The following is a 20,519-nucleotide window of genomic DNA, read 5'->3' on the forward strand; positions in this document are numbered from 1 at the left end:
TAGAATATCTTTGGGACAAATTGACTCAAAATCACAACAGCCGTGACAATCCCATCATTTCTGCATGAAACTCCACAACGATAATGTAACTTACATAGCCAAGGGGAGGACGCATCGGTGGGGGTGGGGGGAGCCCAGGGCTTTTAAAAACAATTGGCAAAGACAAGTTATGAACTAAGGGGTTACTGCAGACAGCATTTTATAGAGGTTTATTTAAGGGTACACCATCTCTCCTTCTGAGGGTAAGGTCTCTCCCCAGGCACACTAGTTTACTGCTATCAAAACAAAAAGCAGTCAAGTAGCACTTTAAAGACTAGCAAAATAGTTTATTAGGTGAGCTTTCGTGGGACAGACCCACTTCTTCAGACCGAAGCCATGTCTGAAGAAGTGGGTCTGTCCCACGAAAGCTCACCTAATAAACCATTCTGCTAGTCTTTAAAGTGCTACTTGACTGCTTTTTGTTTTGATAGTGTATAGACCAGCAACGGCTTCCTCTTTGTTACTGGTTTACTGCTCTGAACCTCTGCTGGCAAGCGGCTGCCCTCGTCGGCTGCACTCCATGACCGCCTCAGTCCTTCTGAGCCGTTTGACAACAAGAAGAGCGAAGACACTGTGTCCTGGTTAATACGCAAGGTCACCAGGCTCCCTGCCTCGGGGGGTGTGGGCGGGAGAGAGGGAGGGGGCCGGTGGGGTGTCCGAGCCTTTGCTCTCGTATCCGATCCCTGGGATGAGCGGGGTGTGAAAGAAACAAGCGAGAGCGAGACACAGCGTTGGCAATGCCTCGGCCTTTCCCGGGGCCAGGATCGGGGCCTCTCGCCCGGCCCGGGCTGGGCTGGGCTGCAGCGCCTCCGCCAGCGCGGACTTCTCCGCCGCCCCGACCCGGGACTCGGTTCTCGGCCGCTCAGCACCCGCAGCGCAAAGCCGGCCCCGGCCTTTCACAGCGCCCCGCAGGCGGACGGGCCCCGCTGCCGGACAGTCCCCCTCGCCCGCTTCTTTGTACGAGGTGCCGCCCGTGCTGGAAGCCCCCGTGGGGCCGGGGTTGGGGGGGGGGGGGAACACGAGCAAAGCCGCCGCGGGAGGGTTTCATTCACAGCAGCGGGACGGGGGAGGGGGGGCGGCGCGCGCGCTCCATTGACAATCCGGCCCGGGAACGGGTTAAGCCCACGCCGCCGGCTCCGTTTACGTGTAAATACAAAGCAGCTGCTCCTCTCCGGCTCCGGCCGGCTCTTCCAAGCCTCTGATTGGCTGTCAATGACATCACCTCCCCCTGCCCCTCCTGTGTTACACCACGGCGGACCCCAAACTACGTCGGATAAAGCCCCCGGCTCCTCCCACTCCCCCGCCTCCAGCCACTGGCGCCCCGCCGCGAGGAGCCCGCCCGCCTGCAGGGGAGAGCCCCCATTGGGCGCTGGCACCGTCCGTCCCTGCCCGTCCCGCCCCTTTCGAACCTTACATTTACAGTGTAGCAAAAGAGAAAGTAACTCTGTTGTAGCTGGAGATCAATGAAGCCGAGTGAATGGGGGTTTAGTGTGTAACTCCGTAGCCGCGGAGGAGCGCCAGATGCTGAAGGGATCTACTTATTTCTGAAGTAAGTGGAAGGATGTGCTTACAATGACAGAGGAGGGTAGCGTTTATAGAGTTACATGAAGGTGCAGCACCTATCAAATAGCTAGTATTAGAGGAGGGTATAGTTTCATCTGTATGCAGTACTACTTTTGGAGAGGCGGTGCAGACAGCTGGCCCAGCAGTGCTGGGCTTGTCCTGCCTTTAGTTGCTAACCTGTGTTATTTCTAGTGAGTACTGTTGGGATGGAAGAAGAGGCTTTTCCTGTTTGGGATTGCTGCAGTGTATTGGGGGTGGGGGAGGGAGGGTGAGAGAATAGAGGGCTCTCTTTGAATCTTCTTCCTTGGGTTTATCTTCCCACACCAGACACACACCTCATTTTTCTGTGGTCCTGGGGGAAGAGAGAATAGTGGCAAGTGGTGCTAAGCAGGACTGCATTAGCTCTGTTCTGACTTCATGGTTTTGGTGGAAATATACAACCTTTTGCTGCAGAGATGCAGATCTTCCAAAACTGCATATATCCTTGTAGAGGGAAAACAATCACTGGTACTTGGGATCAAATCCTGTGATGTGTTTCTGTAATGTTACTGATTTGATGTCTATTTAGTAACACAGTTAGTTACCTTTTATTTTTAATTGTGCTGAATTTTTTCCTCACTACTGGCTGAAGGATAATGCTTTTTAGTTTTCTGTTTACTGTTGGGTGCTTTTTTTTTTTTTAAGTAGGGGAGAAGGGAAAGAAGGATGGATAGGCTAGACAATCTTCTGGGTCGCTTTGCACAGGTTGATTATCTGTCTCTACACTGCAAATTCATTTTTGTTATATTGCTGCTGAATTTGCCTGTGGATGATATTTTTCCCCATTGTAAAGATGTTTTCAAAAGCATCCAGGAAAGAGATTTATAGAGAAAAGAAGAAAGTGGAGAGCTTGTATTCTCTTGCCTGTCTTGGGATAACATCCTTTTTTAGGTTAATGAGTTGTTATAGGTATTGTAGATATGGATATGATGATGTTGGAAGGGGAAAACCTGATATTAGCTGTGTTCATCTACTTGTAGTTGATCAGAGTTATTTAATTTGCTATCTAGTTTACACAATGTGTTTTGAAGGGGGGTTTCAGATACTCTAAAATGTGGGGGTTTTGTTTATTTTTTAAAAGCATGGGGAAGCGTTCTTAATTGTCTTTTGGTAGCTGAAACGCCAACGCTTGTACAGCCTATGACCTAGAAGCTGCAAAAGTAGCCTGGTTTCTGGAGTCTCTAAAACTGTTCCATGGGGAGGGGTAGGGAGGAGGATTGCCAGCTCTGGAATTGCTTGAGGTGCAGAGTCTCCAGGTGAATATATTTTATTAGAATTGTACTGCAATCTAAAAAGGGGAAATGCAGTTAAGACACAAGCCTGCATTCCATAATGATCTCTGATATCATCTTGCTATGCTTGTTGTTTATATGTGTGAATTTAAGTTTTCAAATGGCTTTCTTAAGGGTTTATTCTAAGGCTAGTTTTATTCAGGCTTACTAGAAAAGTTGTATATCTTCTTCTGATGTATTTAGCTGCTGTGCATTCCTATGAGTTGTTGAGCCATGCCAGTAGTTCTGTCCCTTGCTGTGAGCAGAGGAAATGAGAGAACATGTCTTTTTATCATATTATTTTAATGTGGGTAAGTGTAAGGTAATGCATGTTGGAAAAAATAACCCAAATTACACGTACTACATGATGGGGTCAAATTTAGCTACAACAGATCAGGAAAGGGATCTTGGAGTTATAGTGGATAGTTCTCTGAAGACATCCACGCAGTGTGCAGCGGCAGTTAGTAAGGCAAATAGGATGTTAGGAATTATTAAAAAAGGGATCGATAATAAGACAAAAGATATCATACTTCCCCTATATAAAACTATGGTACGCCCACATCTTGAGTACTGCGTGCAGATGTGGTCTCCTCACCTCAAAAAAGATATATTGGCATTAGAAAAGGTTCAGAAAAGGGCGACTAAGATGATTAGGGGCTTGGAACGGGTCCCATATGGGGAGAGGCTAGAGAGACTGGGACTATTCAGTTTGGAAAAGAGGCAATTGAGGGGCGATATGATAGAGGTATATAAAATCATGAATGGTGTGGAGAAAGTGAATATAGAAAAATTATTTACCTTTTCCCATAATACAAGAACTAGGGGACACCAAATGAAATTGATGGGTAGTAGGTTCAAAACTAATAAAAGGAAATTTTTCTTCACACAGCGCACAGTCAACCTGTGGAACTCCTTGCCCGAGGAGGCTGTGAAGGCCAGGACTCTATTAGGGTTTAAAAAAGAGCTTGATAAATTTTTGCAGGTTAGGTCCATAAATGGCTATTAGCCAGGGATAAAGTATGGTGCCCTAGCCTTCAGAACAAAGGCAGGAGATGGATGGCAGGAGATAAATCACTTGATCATTGTCTTCTGTTCTCCTTCTCTGGGGCACCTGGCATTGGCCACCGTCGGCAGATGGGATGCTGGGCTGGATGGACCTTTGGTCTGACCCAGTATGGCCATTCTTATGTTCTTATCATCTTTATCAGTTACATGCTTTCAGCCCTGAGGTTTCAGAGTAACCCAGCATATTCTTCTTTCTGTTTGTGTACAACCTAAGAGTTGAAGCTTTTGCTGCAGAATTGTGAAAAGTGCCTTCATAAACTGCACTGAGCTGATCGCTCTTCCAGTCAGTGATGAGTATCAGAAACAGCTTTTAGAAATCTTTGGCCTTTATGTTTCATGTAATCCTTTTTTTCTTTTTTTCCCCTTTGCAGAAAGATCTTGAGTTCTTCTTGACTTGACAATTCTCAGCCTCCTCATGCCTCCATCTCCTTTAGACGACAGGGTAGTAGTGGCACTTTCAAGGCCAGTAAGACCTCAGGATCTCAACCTTTGTTTAGACTCTAGCTACCTTGAATCTGCTTCTTCTGCCAGTGAGAGTCACACAAGTCTCCTTGGCACAGCTGTTGTGTCCCTAAAGACTGCTAATCTCACGTATATGCCCTCATCCAACAGCTCTGCACGTTCCCTGAGTTGTGGATGCAGCAGTGCCAGTTGTTGCACTGTGGCAACTTACGACAAGGACAATCAGGCCCAAACACAAGCAAGCACCAGCAGCACCACCAACGTAGGAACCTCTACTGCCTGCCCTGCTAACCAAATGGTCAACAACAATGAAAACACGGGCATGCTGAGTCCACCGGGTGGAGTGGGGAGCCCAGCTTCAGGCACAACCAAGCAACTAGCTAGCATAAAAATAATCTACCCTAATGACCTGGCTAAAAAGATGACCAAATGTACCAAGAGTCACCAACAGAACCAAGGGCCTGTCATCATTGACTGCAGGCCGTTCATGGAATACAATAAGAGTCACATTCAAGGGGCTGTCCACATTAATTGCTCTGACAAGATCAGCAGGCGAAGGCTCCAGCAGGGCAAGATCACTGTGTTGGACTTGATCTCCTGCCGGGAAGGCAAGGACTCTTTCAAGAGGATCTTTTCCAAAGAAATTGTAGTTTATGATGAGAATACCAATGAGCCAAGCCGAGTAATGCCTTCCCAGCCGCTCCACATAGTGCTGGAGTCACTCAAGCGCGAAGGCAAGGAGCCGCTGGTTCTGAAAGGTACTTCCACCTGATACCCCCTCCAAATAACCTGCTTGTTTCTTTTGCCTCTCTTTCCCCATAAACTTCCGGTTTCTTTAGTTTGGTTGAAAAATGTACACTTAAAATCTGTTTGGGAATCTTACTCGTATGGACTCCTCAATAGCAAAAGAAATATTCACTGATGTTACTGTAAGGTGGGTACATGATTGTTTGAAGGAGTAGTTCTTAATGGTTTGCTGTCCAACTTGGGGGATGGCAGTGAGAGGGAAGAGATGTATCTAGTGCCCGCTCCAGGATGCCACCGATCGATACTTTCATTAATGACTTGTATAACGGATCTCTGAAAAGCACTCTTACAAAATGTACAGTGACCACAAATAGGGAGGGGTTGCCAGCAGTTTGTAAAACCATATTAGAATTCAAAACAACTTCTAACAAATTGGAGAATGTGTCTGAAATCAATATTATGAACGTCCACAAAGACAAGTGCAAAGTACTACACTTAGGAAAGAAAAATCAAATGTAGGACTAGAAAAAGAAGGGAAGACGTGACTAGACAGCATTTCTTTTGAAAAGTATCTGGAGGATACAGTGGATCAGAAATGAAATGAGGTATAAATATTATGCAGCTGCTAAAGAAGCTAATATTATTCCAGGGGATGTTTGGTTTGCTTTTCCTAACTCTTTCCTCAGTGTGGGTGTGTTTACTACTGAGAGAATGGTGATGTGATGATTGTTCATATCCTCTGAATGGAGGGCAAGAATAAATGGTCTCAATGTGCAGCAAGGGAGATTTAGGTTGGTTTTTTTTTTTTTTTTTTTTTTTTTTATTTTATTTGGAAAAACTTTCTACGTATCAGAATAGTTAAGCTCCAGAACAGGCTTCTACGAAAGTTTGTGGAATCCCTATCATTGGAAGATTTTGGAAAAACAGCTTTTTAAACAAACGCATGTCAGGGATGTGTCGATATATTTGGTCTCCTGAAGGTGTGCTAGATAGCTTACATTAGTTCCTCCTGGTCTCTAGTTATTAGGAGTACATGATTTAGAGTAGAGAAATATCTTAGATTGCATCTTATATGTGAAGCATGGAGCTGCTAGAGCTCAGTATTAGGTTGTTTGTTTTAAACTGAATATTGCTACCTGGGGGTGATGGTAGATGGGACGAGAAGGAGGAAGCAGACTTCCTAGATTCCCAATTTCCGTGTAGAGTTTTAATTTTTCCTAACTCTAAGCATGTGACTAGACATACTTATAACCAGGGCAAAGACCCAAGAAAATGCAATGTTCCTACCCAAATATTTAGATCAAATTGATACTTTGGGGACCTAGTAGTCTTGCTGCCAGTTATTTTAGTCTCTATAAAATTTAGCTTGTGGAAGTTAGTGGTGCTCTAACAGGGAAGAGGAAAAGCTATTGGATTAACCAGTCTTGGTTCAGATCAGTCTGTGGACTACCACAGCATATACCCAGTTCTGGAGGCTGGCTGATAGTTTGGGTTTGAGGATATTTTGCCCTCTGCGGAGTGGGAATGGTAGAGAGAAGGCCCATAAAACAGTTCCTCTGCTCCAGAGTTGTCATCGGCAGTGTGCCCTGTAAGCTGAGCACTTGGGCAGCCATCCAAGAGAGATTCAGGTGCCATCCTTCCAATTAGGAGAGCACCCACAGCCACCCAAACGGGCAGCATGGGTTTCTGTTGGTGGTGCACAGCTGCACATTCCTTGGTGTGCATAACAACTGATTTCAACTATGGATAGAAAAAAATTAGAGACAACGCTGGTCTTTGAGTGGCCGGGGGTGGGAGGGAATTTCTGTTTAGTCTTGTTCAGTCTAACTTTGTGTTTCAAATGACACGTCTTCCACTGCTGTGAAAAGCTTTCCATAGTCTAATACCATCTGAAGATATTTACTGTCCTATTATTCTGTTACTTCTCATTGAAACAATTGTGTCCTCCAAATGATTTGTTTTCTCCTGCCTTGCTGCTTAGATCCTTCAGCTTCTTGGTTGACAGCTGTCAAGCATGCTTCCTTACCCCCCACCCCGTTTAGCCAAACGGTATGGTTTGAGCTCCCTTTAGTTATCCTTAGAAATCATTTCTTCTAGCCTTGCAATTATAACCCAATGAATTTAGCAGCTAAACTTTCCACTCAGAGAGTTGTTGGAGGACTTTATGGAAGTAGATGGGTTTAAAATGGAGTTGCATTAAAGGTTTTATGGCTACCTATACTTGAGTTCTAATTTTGTTTTTAAAATCATGTTTTGGCCTTCTTGCGCACTAACTGTCTCTCAGTGACACAATTTGATTTTTTTGACCATTGCAACTGCTTCTTGACAGACTTTCACTGGAATCATTAGGTCACCATGATGATCCTTGTTTATGCAAAAGGGGTTCAGAGGCACATTCTGGAGTGGAGCTTCCTTTTAAATTCAGTGCTCTTGGCCGTAGTTCTGTTTTAACGAAACTTCCCACCCCAACCCTTATCTTAATGCTTTTCAGCAAAGCTTTATAGAAACAGATCTTTTCCTGTATTTCTTTATAAGAAAGATGATTAAATGACATCACATCACGGCAATTCCAGGCTCCTGATGCACCATGTGGTATTATGGTTTATCTGTGTCGATATTTGGCCTCCATGAGATGTTAGGCAATTGTAACAGTGGGGACCAAGTCACTACAGGTTCCTTCCTTGAAACAGGGCTTTCATACCTGGTGCTATCTGCTGAGCCCTCTGGTGGCATTTCATAGAAGCAGACAATTGTAAACTTGGTGAGAAGTATTTCATGGCTTGGTTCAGAAGATTCTCTTAATAGAATTTGGATTCCCTCCCTCCACCCATCACATGGTCCCCTGAACTAGTTGTGAAGACTTTGGCAGGAGAGCAACTGAGACAGAGGAAGGGGGCAGGAGGTGGAAACACCATCTGTTAACAGTGGTCTAAAAGGAATGGATCTAGCTTGGGAAAGTGCATCAAATGGAGGAGGGCCAAGTGGTTCTCCCATTTTAAACATGTCTTGCATTTTTAATCCTCCTTCCCCCTTGCCCTCAATTTGAAATGGGGCCTGAATAGGGGCTTTGTGGCATTGGGGATATTCTAGAATAACTGAAAAGGCTCTGCTTAGCCTTCCATGCCTGGAAAGTGGCAGTAGTAGTGCATGTAATTTAGTTCCAGTTGTCAGATAAGATTTTTTTTTTTCCATCATACTTCAACAGTGTGCATGTGTGTGTTTAGGGATTCAACTAAGATTGAAGAGGGAATATAAAGCCCCTCTGCTTTCTCTTTTGCACACCACAATCCAGTGATAATTTATTGCTGGCCCATCTGATCCTCTGTTTGATGTTTGTAAACATTGGTTGCTAACCTTGCCATCCAAATTTATGTCTCCCGATGTGTTGCCATGTTCTCCATGTATGGTGCTGCCTGTCAACCAAGCAGCCTTGTTGCCGTTTTAGTGTTCCAGTGTCACATTGAAGAGAAACTGATCAGAACCCCAGGGCCCTTAGCCTTGGAGATTAAATTACTGCTTTAATTTACAGTTCTTCTGGTTGGTGACCTCAGTCCAGATGTATTTCGTTCTAGATGTCTGGATCTTTTTTTTAAAGGCATGAGGAAATATTGTGGGTTTTTTTTTTTCCTCCCTTAAGACCTGACTGATCTAGTGATAAAATATTTCTCCACTGGCATGTGCACTTAAGCAACATAACATTAAAAAAATAAGTTATTCATTTCAACAGGACCACATGTTGTACTGGGGCTGCAACTAGAACACATACCGCTGGGCAGTGTTAAATGGGGTTGGTCTTTGCCTTATGTAGAGACCTTAATCTCACCAATTTTCCTCCCTTCCCATCTGTCTTCTCTGCACTACTTCTTGGCCACTTCCTTTGGTTATGTGGTACCTTTCTTTTTCTTAAGGTAAGATTTGCATTTGATTTTAAGCACGTGAAAAGCCAAGTTAGAAATGCTGCTGTACCTTTGGAATAACAAATATAATAGAAATTCTATATGTATAGAAGTAGCAATCGGATTATATTTTTAGCATTCTTGTCAAGCTATGTATAAACTCAAATTGCTTTTTATTTTATCCCGATGAAATCTAAAGCTTTGGTTTGACTGCATACAGTATGTCAAATAGCTTTTTTTTTCTCCTTTCCTCCCTTTAACAGTCTAGTGTTAATCAGAAACTAAAGTTATTTTCTCTAGTGGCTTGCTGTTCTCTTCCTACCCCCCCCCCCGCCCAAAACGTCCTCCTCCTATCTTTTCCTCTAGTGTACTACATACTGCAATTAGTTCTATAGTGTGTTTTACCAGTCCTGCTAAATGACTGGATGCACTTTATACAATTGTGGTTCTTTTTATTTTTTTTTTTCCATTCTTCCCTACAAAGTCAGCTTATTTCTGTTCTCCTGGAGGCTGATTGGGAGGACGGAGGCGTAGTCACTTGATTCAGTGGAAGTGGGGACCCTAATGGCTTGGTCCGTAGCTTCATCCGCCAATGGAACGCAGTGGCGGGGAGAGAGATGGGGCTAAGGCCTGGTCCCATTGATGTTAACAGCAACACTCCTAGGACTTCATCCATTGTGTGGAGGGGCCTCACTACCTTTTTATAGAGGGAATTATTCTATTTGTGAATAACCCACAGTTGAAACAATATTGCCAGCCTTTGCAATTTTATCACAAGTCTTGTGGTACTTAATGTTTGTTTTTTGTTTTCCCCCTTAACTACCCAGCTGTTGAAGTCATGCTATTACATAAATATTTATTTTAAAACCAAGCTTTATTTCCCTCTGGGATAGCAGGAAAAATGGGGGAAGGAGATGAAGTGTAAGAACTCCAAACCAAAAGATGTGTTGTGGGGTGGAGAGAGGCCATTTTGAAAGTCTGATTCCCACCCCCCCTCCCCCGCCCGAGACCATTGCTCTTTTTGGGGTGAAGTCTGACTTGAAATCCTACTGAAGGCACTTGTTTCTAAAGAAAGTCTTATTGCTTTCACAGCACTGTGCACAATTGGATTATATGAACCCAGAGAAGTGTGGCTAAAGCTCAGATAGTCTCTTGTAATTCCTTTATTTTCCCTTTAGTGCGAGGAGCTTATTTATGTTCCAATGGTGGAACACATGAAGTGTTTTAGGCCTTCAGAACAGCAGAAATGGAGCACTTTATTTATTCGCATAAGTCATTGTTAGTCTTTAATTTTGTTAGTCTTTAAAGTGCTCCATTTCTGCTGTTATGCTTTGTTAGAATACAGACTAACACAGCTACCTCTCTGTTACTGTTTTAGGTCTTGTTTTAGTGATGTGTGTAATACCTGCTACCAAGCCTATTTGTGCTTATTGTCATGGTCTAAGAATAATTTCCAGACTCCTAATTTAAACCGGTAACCAAGTTAAAATAATGCCAAAAGAATGCAGATCTTTGTACACTTCAAATGTTGATCTAATCTTTCACACCAAGTTCACTGTCAAATGCGCTTATCCACCGTCTTCTTTGTACCTGATGTTAATTAACTATATTTATTTCTGAAAAGAAAGTTTTATGTTTTGTTGTACTTATTGATTAACTGCACTGATGTCAGTTGCTCTAAATTTGCAGATGTGTAATTATGGATCAAATTCTTCTCCCAGTGGCTGAAATGTATATATGAATACTTAGCATGTATTTCTGCCAGAGATCTCACCACAGTGTAGTCAGACGAGTGGTTTGCAATCATTCCAAACTACCGTAGCCCTTTCAGGAGAGAGTTTTCTTGTGTACGGCCAACTTTTATCTTGCTTATGAAATCAGACTTAAAAATACAAAAATGGTACTGCACACAGGACTAAACCATGCTTACTTTCTCATGCTCAGCATGTAATAACACAAATGAATTGGAATATAAAGATTGTACTCTGCATTTCAGTACCTAGAACAATAAAAACAAAACGGAGAGGGAGCTGTGTTAGTCTGTACTTCAACAAAGCAGAACAAAAATAAACACCAGATGAGGCATTTTTGCATTGTTGCTACTTGCAGCTTTAAAACGCTGATACAGGAATGAACCACTAACCTTAAGGATGCAAGGCAGATCAATCTCTTCGTTTGCTTCCACAGGCTTCCAGCATGAGTTAGTGTTAGTTGTCCTGTGGACGTACAAAGCTAACCTACTGTACAAATAAAATAACACAATTACTTTTAAATTCTGGGCTGGAGTGGCAACCTGGACACTTTAATGTAGATATCTTTGCATCATGCCACTAAAGTTTGAAGGGGGGGAAAAACTCCTTTGTGCTCAAGTAGCTGCTAACATGGAGTATTAAATTCACTGCCAATGGCTCTTAAATTTACCTTAGATTTATGATAAATTTGAAATGTGCTCTGGGGGATCAGCCACCTGTCTTGAAGCTGTGACTTCTTAACATGTCTTTTTTTTTCCCTATTGTGATAAGTAATAGAATATTTCTTGGCTTTTGAGTCCTAAAGCAATGCCAAAAGTAGGAACACACATGCAATCCTAACTCTGCCTGTGTGCATATTCTCTCTTGTAAAGTTTTTAATACTTGTGGTCATATAGTGAGGTGTGGCTTTTTTTTCACCTCCCCCAAGTAATCCAGTGTGGCATTCAACTTGGCAGTGATTTTTAGATACAGAAATGGAGCACTACTTTTTGCAACTCTGTTCATGTAGACAATTCCATGAAAGTTACTTATTTTCATGTATGCTGCAAGTTGCAGCATACCAGCTAATAAAAGAAAATGCAGGGCATTGTATTTAAGGAATGTGGGGTCATAATTTGTAAACATATGCATAGTGCATGTAGAAATGCAGGGCTGAAATTGACATCAACATGTCGTTTATTGCTTCAGTAGTAGTATACCTAGATTATCTAAGGCGCTTATTGCCTTTTCTTATAAGACATCAGTGACTGGGATTCTACAGTCTTCCCAGGTAACTTGTTCTAGTGCTAAACTATGCTTTATAACTAGATTTCCCTCTGACCCCAGCAGTATTTGAATCTCCCTGTCTACAAACTAAGCCCATTACTACTTTTCTTGCTTTCAGTGGAAATGGAGGACAATTTCACTGGCCTCTTCATAACAATCTTCCTAATATAAATACACAGAAGTAGCTAAGATTAAGCATGCAGCTTGAAACATGAGCTGCACTGTTCTCTCATTTTCATTTCATTCTAGAAGATTCTATCTGGAGAATGGTCTTTGCAAGCTCCAAAAAATGATGGATTTTGGCTTGCATACCATAGGACAGGGTAGGCAAAATACAGCATGCCAGGCCACTGGATCTGGCCCACGGACCTCTTCAGGCACAGAGCAGCCTGCTGCTGCTGCTGCTGCTGCTGCTTTAAGTGGCTTCCTGCTCCTTGCAGTTCTCTGCTCCAGACACTAGCAGGGAAGAGACATTTTGTGTTCCTTCCAACCCTTTGCAAAATATCTCTGCTCCAATTACAAATTTTTCAACTCCCTTCTGCACCCAACTTCCATCTGGACACCGTATCACCTCTATTATTATCATGGAAGAGTGTGTCCCTTGACCACTTTCCAAATGCTTGGAGTGGCCCTCTATCAAAAGCTATTGCCCATCTGTGCCATAGGATTAAAAAAATACACTTATTCGCTATCTTGTTTCCGAGTCTTCAGGGTGAACTCAGTGATGGTTTTCAAGCTGTTGTCTGCAGCCATGAGAGCTACAATCCTTTACTTATTTTCAAGTAAAGCTTCATAGTAACAGGTGCCAGAACTAGACTGGAAGAAAAATGCAAAATAGTGGAAAAACCTCACCATAAAATTGCAAAAAGCTGATATTGCAGGCAACACTGAAGTAAAGAGAGAACATTTCTTTCCATGTCACTGAATTTCTGATTGGTGGTTGAATGGCTCAGTGATTTGAGCATTGGCCTGCCAATTCCAGGGTTGTGAGTGCAATCCTTGAGGGGGCCATTTAGAGATCTGGGGTAAATAGATTTTTTTTTTTTTTTTTTTTTTTTAAATAAATAAAAGTGCATGGTTCTGCCAAGAGAGCAGGGGACTGGACTCCATGACCTCCTGCGGTCCCTTCCAGTTCTATGCGATGTATATCTCCCATAGATGTATTCATGTCTCTCTTGCAAAGCTGTGCCTCACTGACTGCATGCTAAGGTCCTGATTCTTTGAATGTGCATATAAATACTTTTGTCTCACATCTCCTACCTGCTGTATAAAATCTCTATACATGGGTGCAAAAACTTCCCGGTATTCTTAAGGTAGAGACCTTGGTTGGCTCTGCATCACTGAGTGGCTCCCTGCTGCTGCTTAGAATGCTGTACCGATATTTAAAAATGATGTGTGCATTTTACAGTGCTAACCTTCAGAGCTTTGCAGTTGGCCAGTTCTGCCCAGGAAACATTCTAGGACAGTCAGTGAGGGACACTTATCTGCCATGTTGAGATATATTCTCCTCCCCCCCGCCCCCAGAGATGCTTCATCATTAGAGTTGGTGTTGGGGTGTGTGTGCGCGTGTGGGGGGTGTGGTTTTTTTAGTTTAAAAAAAATTTGAAACTGTTTTTTGTGCAGAGGATTATTTTTGTTCTAATTAAAATTCACCTTCAGGGCAACACCAGGAAAGTTTTACAACTGATTTCTGTTACCCTATTTCTTTTTACTCTGTGACAGATTCTGGGCCTGTAGAGTATTCTTGGTAGGATTCTGATTGGGGGAGAGGGTTTGGCGCAAAAGATGTGGCATCCTCTTTTGTGGAGAAGATAATGGGTGAGCTATCTGGGCACAGGGCTATAACTACGAAGTCATTGCTGTGATAACTTTAGCTTGTGAGATTAAAGGACTTGCTGGGAAGCCTTGGGCAAGTCACTTTTAAGAATCTGTCTGGCTACATGTACATGGGAGGCTTTTCCCAGCAAAACTGGGCTTTTGTCAGGAAAAACCACAGAATGTCTACATGCAAAATGAGGTTTGTTGACAAAATGCTGCCAGTGGATGTGCCAGGTTATACCTGAACAGGAAGAGGTTTACTGCTTCTCTTGTCAACAAAACAGCTGTGTAGCTGCTCCGGGGCCCTTTTCGGCAACAGATAGGGCTTCCAGTTCACTGGGCAGCCCCTTTTTGCATAGCTTCTGGTCAGCCATTCTGTTGAGAGAGTGACTGGCAGTCTGGCTGTTTTCTCTTGACAGAGCAATATCAGAGATGTAGCCGTGTTACTCTGTATCTTTGAGAACAACAAGAAGTCCTGTGGCACCTTATAGATGAACAGATATTTTGGAACATAAACTTTTGTGGGCAAAGACCTGCTTCATCAGGTGCATGAGTGGGGGAGTGGTTTCAGAGGGGTATTTAAAGAGTGGGGTCCCAGTAAAAGGGAGGGCCAGACCTGACAAGGTCTATTCAGTCAGGGTGCAAATGGCCCATTATCAGTAGTATACGTCGAGAGAGGAGAAAACAGAATGGGGGTTTGTCTTGACAGAGCAGATTGTATCTACACGTAAAAGTAGATTGAAAGAGCAATCTGTCAACAGAAGTTTTGCCAGGAAATACCTTCTAATAGTGACCTCTGTTGACAGATGCTTCTCATGTACATGTAGCTTCTGGGTTTTCTTTTAAATGCTCCAGATCCTGATTTATAAAGGAGTTAATACTTTGCCTATTGTGGTTATCATTCATATATAATTGATCCAGAAATAACAACAGTGTTTTTTTTTTATTCCTTGCTAACACAATCTTTGAAAAATCATGTGAGCCCCCTCAAATCACAAGGATTTTAAATAAATACTAAATGTTGGGTTCTTAGATAATGTGATTTCTCTACCCTCCCTCCCCTATTCTTTCTGCAACAATGATAGATAAAGCCTTCATTTAAAAAAAAATATAAAAGCTGAGCTTTGTACTACTTGTCTGTCTTCAGGAGTTAGGCTTTAAGGGCAAAAAATAGCAACTATAGTAAAACTTGAAATAAAATCAAGAATTGGTAGAACTATGACTGAGGACCACTGTTCAGTAACAGGAAGGTAACTGGCAACTACTGTTACAGTTACTATTAGTGACTACTTTGAAAACAATTTGTTACTACTAATAGTAGACTGTTTGGAATCCAGGAAGGAAATGTTGAGTGATAGCCACACATTTGTTTCAAATCTCTATTACTACAGTAAAGCTTTTGAAAACCTTTAGAATATTTGGGTTAGCCCCCGTGTGATTCGCTGAAAGGGAGAAAGTGACTCTAAAGATGTCTGGAATACAAGGACTCATGTCATCCCTTGCCCTTGCAGGAATTATTCACATGAATTATTATTTGTAAAGACACCTTGGGAAATTCAGAAAGCCAGAGGATTGGGAAGAACTTGCAAGCATTTGTGACACTAGTTGAATGCAATGGGTTTGTCAGTTTACAATGCTAAAGCCTGCAACCAGCTTTTATGTAAGTGACTAGCCAATAATGTTCTAAAACAAAACCTATTGTTAAGCAATTGACCTGTCCTGAGCCCATGACAGTTTCTCTCTCCTCTGAAATACTAAGTTACTTTTGGCTCTGGTCTGCAAAGATATTGCAAGGGTTTCTTATGCTCTCTACTGGAACAGTTTAGAATTCACTAGCAGTTGTAAGACTACATTTATTTGACACTTTATTCTGACATTTCCAGATTTCATAATCTGATATCACTAAAGACATATACATGCACGTTTAAATGCCAAATGGCAATTTTGAAAGCAGATGAGCTAATTAGAGTACTGATATTGTTCCTTAGAACACACTTGTGAGACATTATGACCTATTTATAAATGAAGAATCTGGGACCCAGTCTGAATTTAAGTGACATTATCAAGGTCACTCAGTCAATGGTGATAGATATTAGAATTTTGGGTTTCTTTGTTCCAAGTCCATGTCCTACTGGATAATGTAGATGGATTCCCTTCCACGCTTACTTGCCAAGGCTTGTGTTCAGGGTTCTGTTTCTACCTCAAGTCCACGGCATTAGATGTATTTAAAGCCGTGTGATCATGTCGTCTCTATGTGGGGTCTTTCTCATATTACTTAATTTTCTGTGTCATCTCTCTCCTATGCATATATCATCTTTATTAAGGCCTAGGAAACCAGCTTCACAGAAGAGTAGTATCACCTTCCCACAAAAAAGCCCGTTTTTCAGCAGCAGTCATGATAAATCGTGCAGATTGTAATGACACAGTCCAACTTTCATTTCCACAAGAATTTGTATGGGGGGGACCTCTCTCTAAATGGGAGCATGATGCTACTTATCCATTATTGCTACCTGTTGGCATCCTGGATGACAAATTTGGGAAAGGGAATGTGTTGCCCATTGTTCAATCATACTTGAGTTAATGGTTTGTAGATTTCTTTAATGTTACTTGGAAGCCTCTTAAGAGACCCTCTCTGTGTACAATTTTTGTTAGAGGACCTCCTGGATAAAGTTGTCAATGGCTAATGGGGGGCGGTGTTTCTCCCAATGCCTGTGGAAAGTTAGGGTCTGTTACTTAGCTAACGTTTAAAGTTTTTTGTCCTTGTTGGTTTTTGATTACTCTAGGACGGGGGTGAGCCAACTTTTTACATCCGGCCCCACTTTTCGTATTTGCAGTCAGCAGCTGCTCCCCACCCCAACCGGTCCAATGTAATCCAGATTGATGGAAATTTCGGTCATGTTCATTGGGGGAGGCGGGGGGAGAAAATAAACAAAACTTCTTTTGGCAGGTGGAAATAATTATATAGGATTAAAAAAAAAAAACTTCATTAATTGGTATAGAAATGTGAATACACACAAAGAAAAACAGTAACTCATCTTTATGAGATGGATGATCTTGAGGCCTAGCAGCCAATTGTGCTGTGCCCCCTTATGAAATTTCACCCTTCCCCACTCCCCACTCTGTGCACCCCAGCTCTAGGAGATGCAGGGGGAGATGGGAGTGAGTGCAGAACTCTGAAGTCAGTTCACAGCCTGGGTCCTTTTTTTGAGCTGCTCAGTGAGATAGGGTGCCGAAGAAGTTCTCGTGGCAAAGCACACTTACCGTCCATCTGGAACTGGTCAGAAAAGTGCACTGGGTCCTGTCAGCCACAGATTGGCTGTGGTGACTGATGTATTTATGAGCTCCAGGGTAATCACTACTTTTTTTCCCCCCATTTCTTTTAATGTATAGAATGATACTACATGTGATGGACAAGTTCTAGGGAGAAAACTCCCAACCAGGGGCTGAGGTGAGGAAGGGTTTAACAGCACCTTTTGGCTGTGTCTACACTACCTCCTTCCTTCGAAGGAAGGATGGGTGTTAGGGTGTTGGGAGTTTATTAATGAAGTGCTGGTGTGAATAGGCAGCGCTTCATTAAGCAAATTCTCCCCCCCCCCCCCCCGCCCCCCCCCAGGGAATTTTGAGGAGTAAGGGGACTTGGAAGTTGCCCGGGCACTTTGAAGTGTTGGCGGGTGAGCTGCAGCTAGACGCGTGCTGGTGCTTCAAAGTTTAAAACTTAGGAGTTGCTGCGGGGGGGAGTTTGCTTAATGAAGTGCTGCCTATGCACGGCAGCACTTCGTTAGTAAACTCCCAACACCCTAATTACCACCACCTTCCTTCGAAGGAAGGATAGTGTAGACAAGCCCTTTGTGTCCCTTCAGTTCTGGGCCAGTTAAGGCCAGGGCAGCTGTGTCATTCAGCTTAAAATATAGCAGAGCCCTTTAAAGCTGGGCTGGGAGCCCACACCACCGCCTTCTTACCAGACCTGTGAACCAGCTTATTGTCACTTCTGATGCAGCCTCTTCCAACATTCTCAGAGCTATGCCGGTTTTGACGACTGACTGAACTTGATTTGATGATTCGGTCTCTTTTCTGTTTGGCTTTGAGAGACAATCCCATTCCAGGCACATCCTGTTTTTTCTGGCACAACAAACCCTTATGCTTCAAGATATAGCAATGGGAAACTTTCTGTCAAATTTGGCAATCCTAGCTCTGTTTATCAAGCAGATACATTCTCTTAAATTTAGCGTAGGTGAGAATCTGGTACGCCAACCCCATCTATAGCTGAGTGGAGCTGTGACTTTCTACTGGTAATCCTCTGAAGTGATGTAAATGGCTGTCATAATTGTGGTCCAGCATTAACAATACTTTAAGGGGACAACTAGTGGCACTGCACCATTGTTCCAAGCTGACCGACTCTGTAAGATAATGTCGACTGAGTCGAATAATGAAGGGTGGGATTTTTTTATTTTTCCTTTTTTTATTTTCTTAGGGATGTGTGGGGTTTTTTGTTTTTTAAATTCTTCAGTAATGAATGGGCTACAGGGTGAACCTCTCTATTCTGGGACACTCTTGTCTGGCAACATCCAGAATCTAGCATACTTTTACTTGGCTGGACAGTCGCTTACCGTGGGTGTGGCTAGGTTTCCTGTGGTCCCATAAAGTTTGTTTACAGCCACTAACTCTGGCTGTCAGTGTTCTGTGCTCTTTTTTTTTTTTTTTTTTTTAGATATAATTTGCTCCTAAATGTCTTCTAAGAGCCCAGGAAACAGTGGAAGTGTTGGTATCGTGGTAGACAGTGGTCCAGCAAACTTTCTTCTCTGGCACCAGTAAGCTCCTGAGGGTGCCAGATGAGAGAGGTTCAACCAGTAGTTGTAAAGTGCCGATATAGGTTCTCAATGTGTAATGTCTCAGTTTCACACCAGCTTTGCATTGGCTGATGGAATTGTGGCTACCTTTGCAAGAGCATTTTGTATGAGAGTTGGTTATCTTTTGTCCTCTGAAGAACCAAGTTGCAGTGTTTCCTATAACACTAATGTGAAAGTTTGACCTCAAGAAAACATTTTCCCCTGAAAGCATGAAGTGAATAAGAGGCTAGATGAGTTGCAGAAGCAGTGGCTTTCTCTAAAATCCATGATTCAAGCAGAAATGTGTAATCTTACCCTTCCAGAATTACAATGGTGGTTTTAATAAACTTACCTCTTCCTCTTCATATGTGCTGAGCCAGTACCCTTTTGCATTGCCTTAATGGGTGTATAATCCTCCATATGATCACACTGGCTGCTGATTGTGTCAGTATGAAGGCCGCATTGAAGGGCAAATGGACATTAATGCCTTATCTAGATACAGGAAAGAATTGGCAATAAAACTGCAAATAGAGTGGGTGTGTGTTAAGACCTATTTCATTCAGCTTAGTTTCTAGGTTGACGTTGTCACTAGTTTATGTAAAGATTTGGTGTCTTTATTTTATTTACACACTTTTAGCGATTAAACTCTATGCTAAAGGGATAGGGGAGATATTTCCAGACCTTTTGGCTACAGTTACACTAGTGAGTTTTGCCAACAAAACCTGTTTTTGTTGACAAAACTGGTGGCACATCCACCCACAAAAAGTGTTTTGTCAACACCTTGTAGACAAAACTCACCACTTTCACCAGCATGAAGCATAATGCTGCTGTCGACCAAAAAGCTGTGTGGGTGATCAGCGGGGCGGGGGAGAGACCTTGATAGACAGGGAGTCCAAGGCAATGGTGCCTGTTTTGTCAAGAGACCAGCTGGGCAGTCTGGCTGCTCTGTCGACAGAGTGGAGAACTTTTTTTTTTTAATTGGGTTTTGTGTACGGCTTCATTCTGTCGACAGAAATTTTGTTGGGAAATCTCTTCTGACTGCCTCTTCTGTCAGAGTGCTGTAGTATAACCATAGCTTTTGGGATTTACTCTGACATTCCCAGTGACTATTTAAGTGGACTTAATGTAAATGTAAATCCCTGTGGAAAGGATACTTTTTACTCTGAGCAGTTGTGATAGGCCTGGTTTTGAATTTTCATTATAAATGCCCAGAATCTAGAGGTGGTGTTCTGAGGTACTCTTCACTTGAAATTCTTTCTACAAGCATCACAACAGTGTCTTTTGGGGGTTGTTTTGTTCTAGTGTCTGGCAGTCAAGACCACTGCCTTCTCTTCCCCTAAGATCAGCATGAAATGAACAAAGTAGAAGAAAGTGCCATGTAATCTGCTTTTGGGAATATTATTTTTTTTCAGGCCATTGCCATGTGAGCAACTTCCACTCTCCAGCAGCATGTTGAGATTTTCTAGTTTCAAAGCCAGTGTAATCTCTCTTTGGAATTGGCAGATGTGCCCAAAACATAATACAGGTTGAGCCTTGCTCATCTGACACCCTCGGTACCTGATTGGTGCCAGACAAGAGAATTTTGCCAGATGACAGGAGGTAAATATTTTCTAGCACGTTGCCAACACTTCCACTACTTACTGGGCTCTTGGAAGACATTTAGGATAAATTAGAGCTAAATAACAGCACAGAACATTGGAAGCTAGGATTGGTGGGTGGTAAACAAACTTTATGGCACCCTGGGCAACTTGATCATACCCATGATAAGTGATTGTC

At 42.7% G+C, this 20,519-nt stretch overlaps 1 protein-coding gene across 2 annotated transcripts in view; it reads left to right on the plus strand.

Annotated features, from left to right (window-relative positions):
- The first annotated feature begins 1,455 nt into the window (after positions 1–1,455).
- The window catches only part of DUSP10 (dual specificity phosphatase 10), a 36,525-nt gene continuing 17,461 nt past the window's right edge, over positions 1,456–20,519 (plus strand). The window contains exons 1-2 of one of the 2 annotated variants that reach the window (XM_074989926.1): positions 1,456–1,588; positions 4,349–5,197. In XM_074989926.1, coding sequence (XP_074846027.1) covers positions 4,393–5,197 — 805 coding nt within the window. In that variant the 5' untranslated portion in view covers positions 1,456–1,588; positions 4,349–4,392. Of the gene's footprint in view, positions 1,589–1,741; positions 1,794–4,348; positions 5,198–20,519 lie in introns of those variants that run through there. The other variant, XM_074989927.1, reaches the window with a different exon arrangement.

The sequence above is a fragment of the Carettochelys insculpta genome, chromosome 3, assembly GCF_033958435.1.
Source record: "Carettochelys insculpta isolate YL-2023 chromosome 3, ASM3395843v1, whole genome shotgun sequence".
NCBI lineage: Eukaryota > Metazoa > Chordata > Testudines > Carettochelyidae > Carettochelys > Carettochelys insculpta.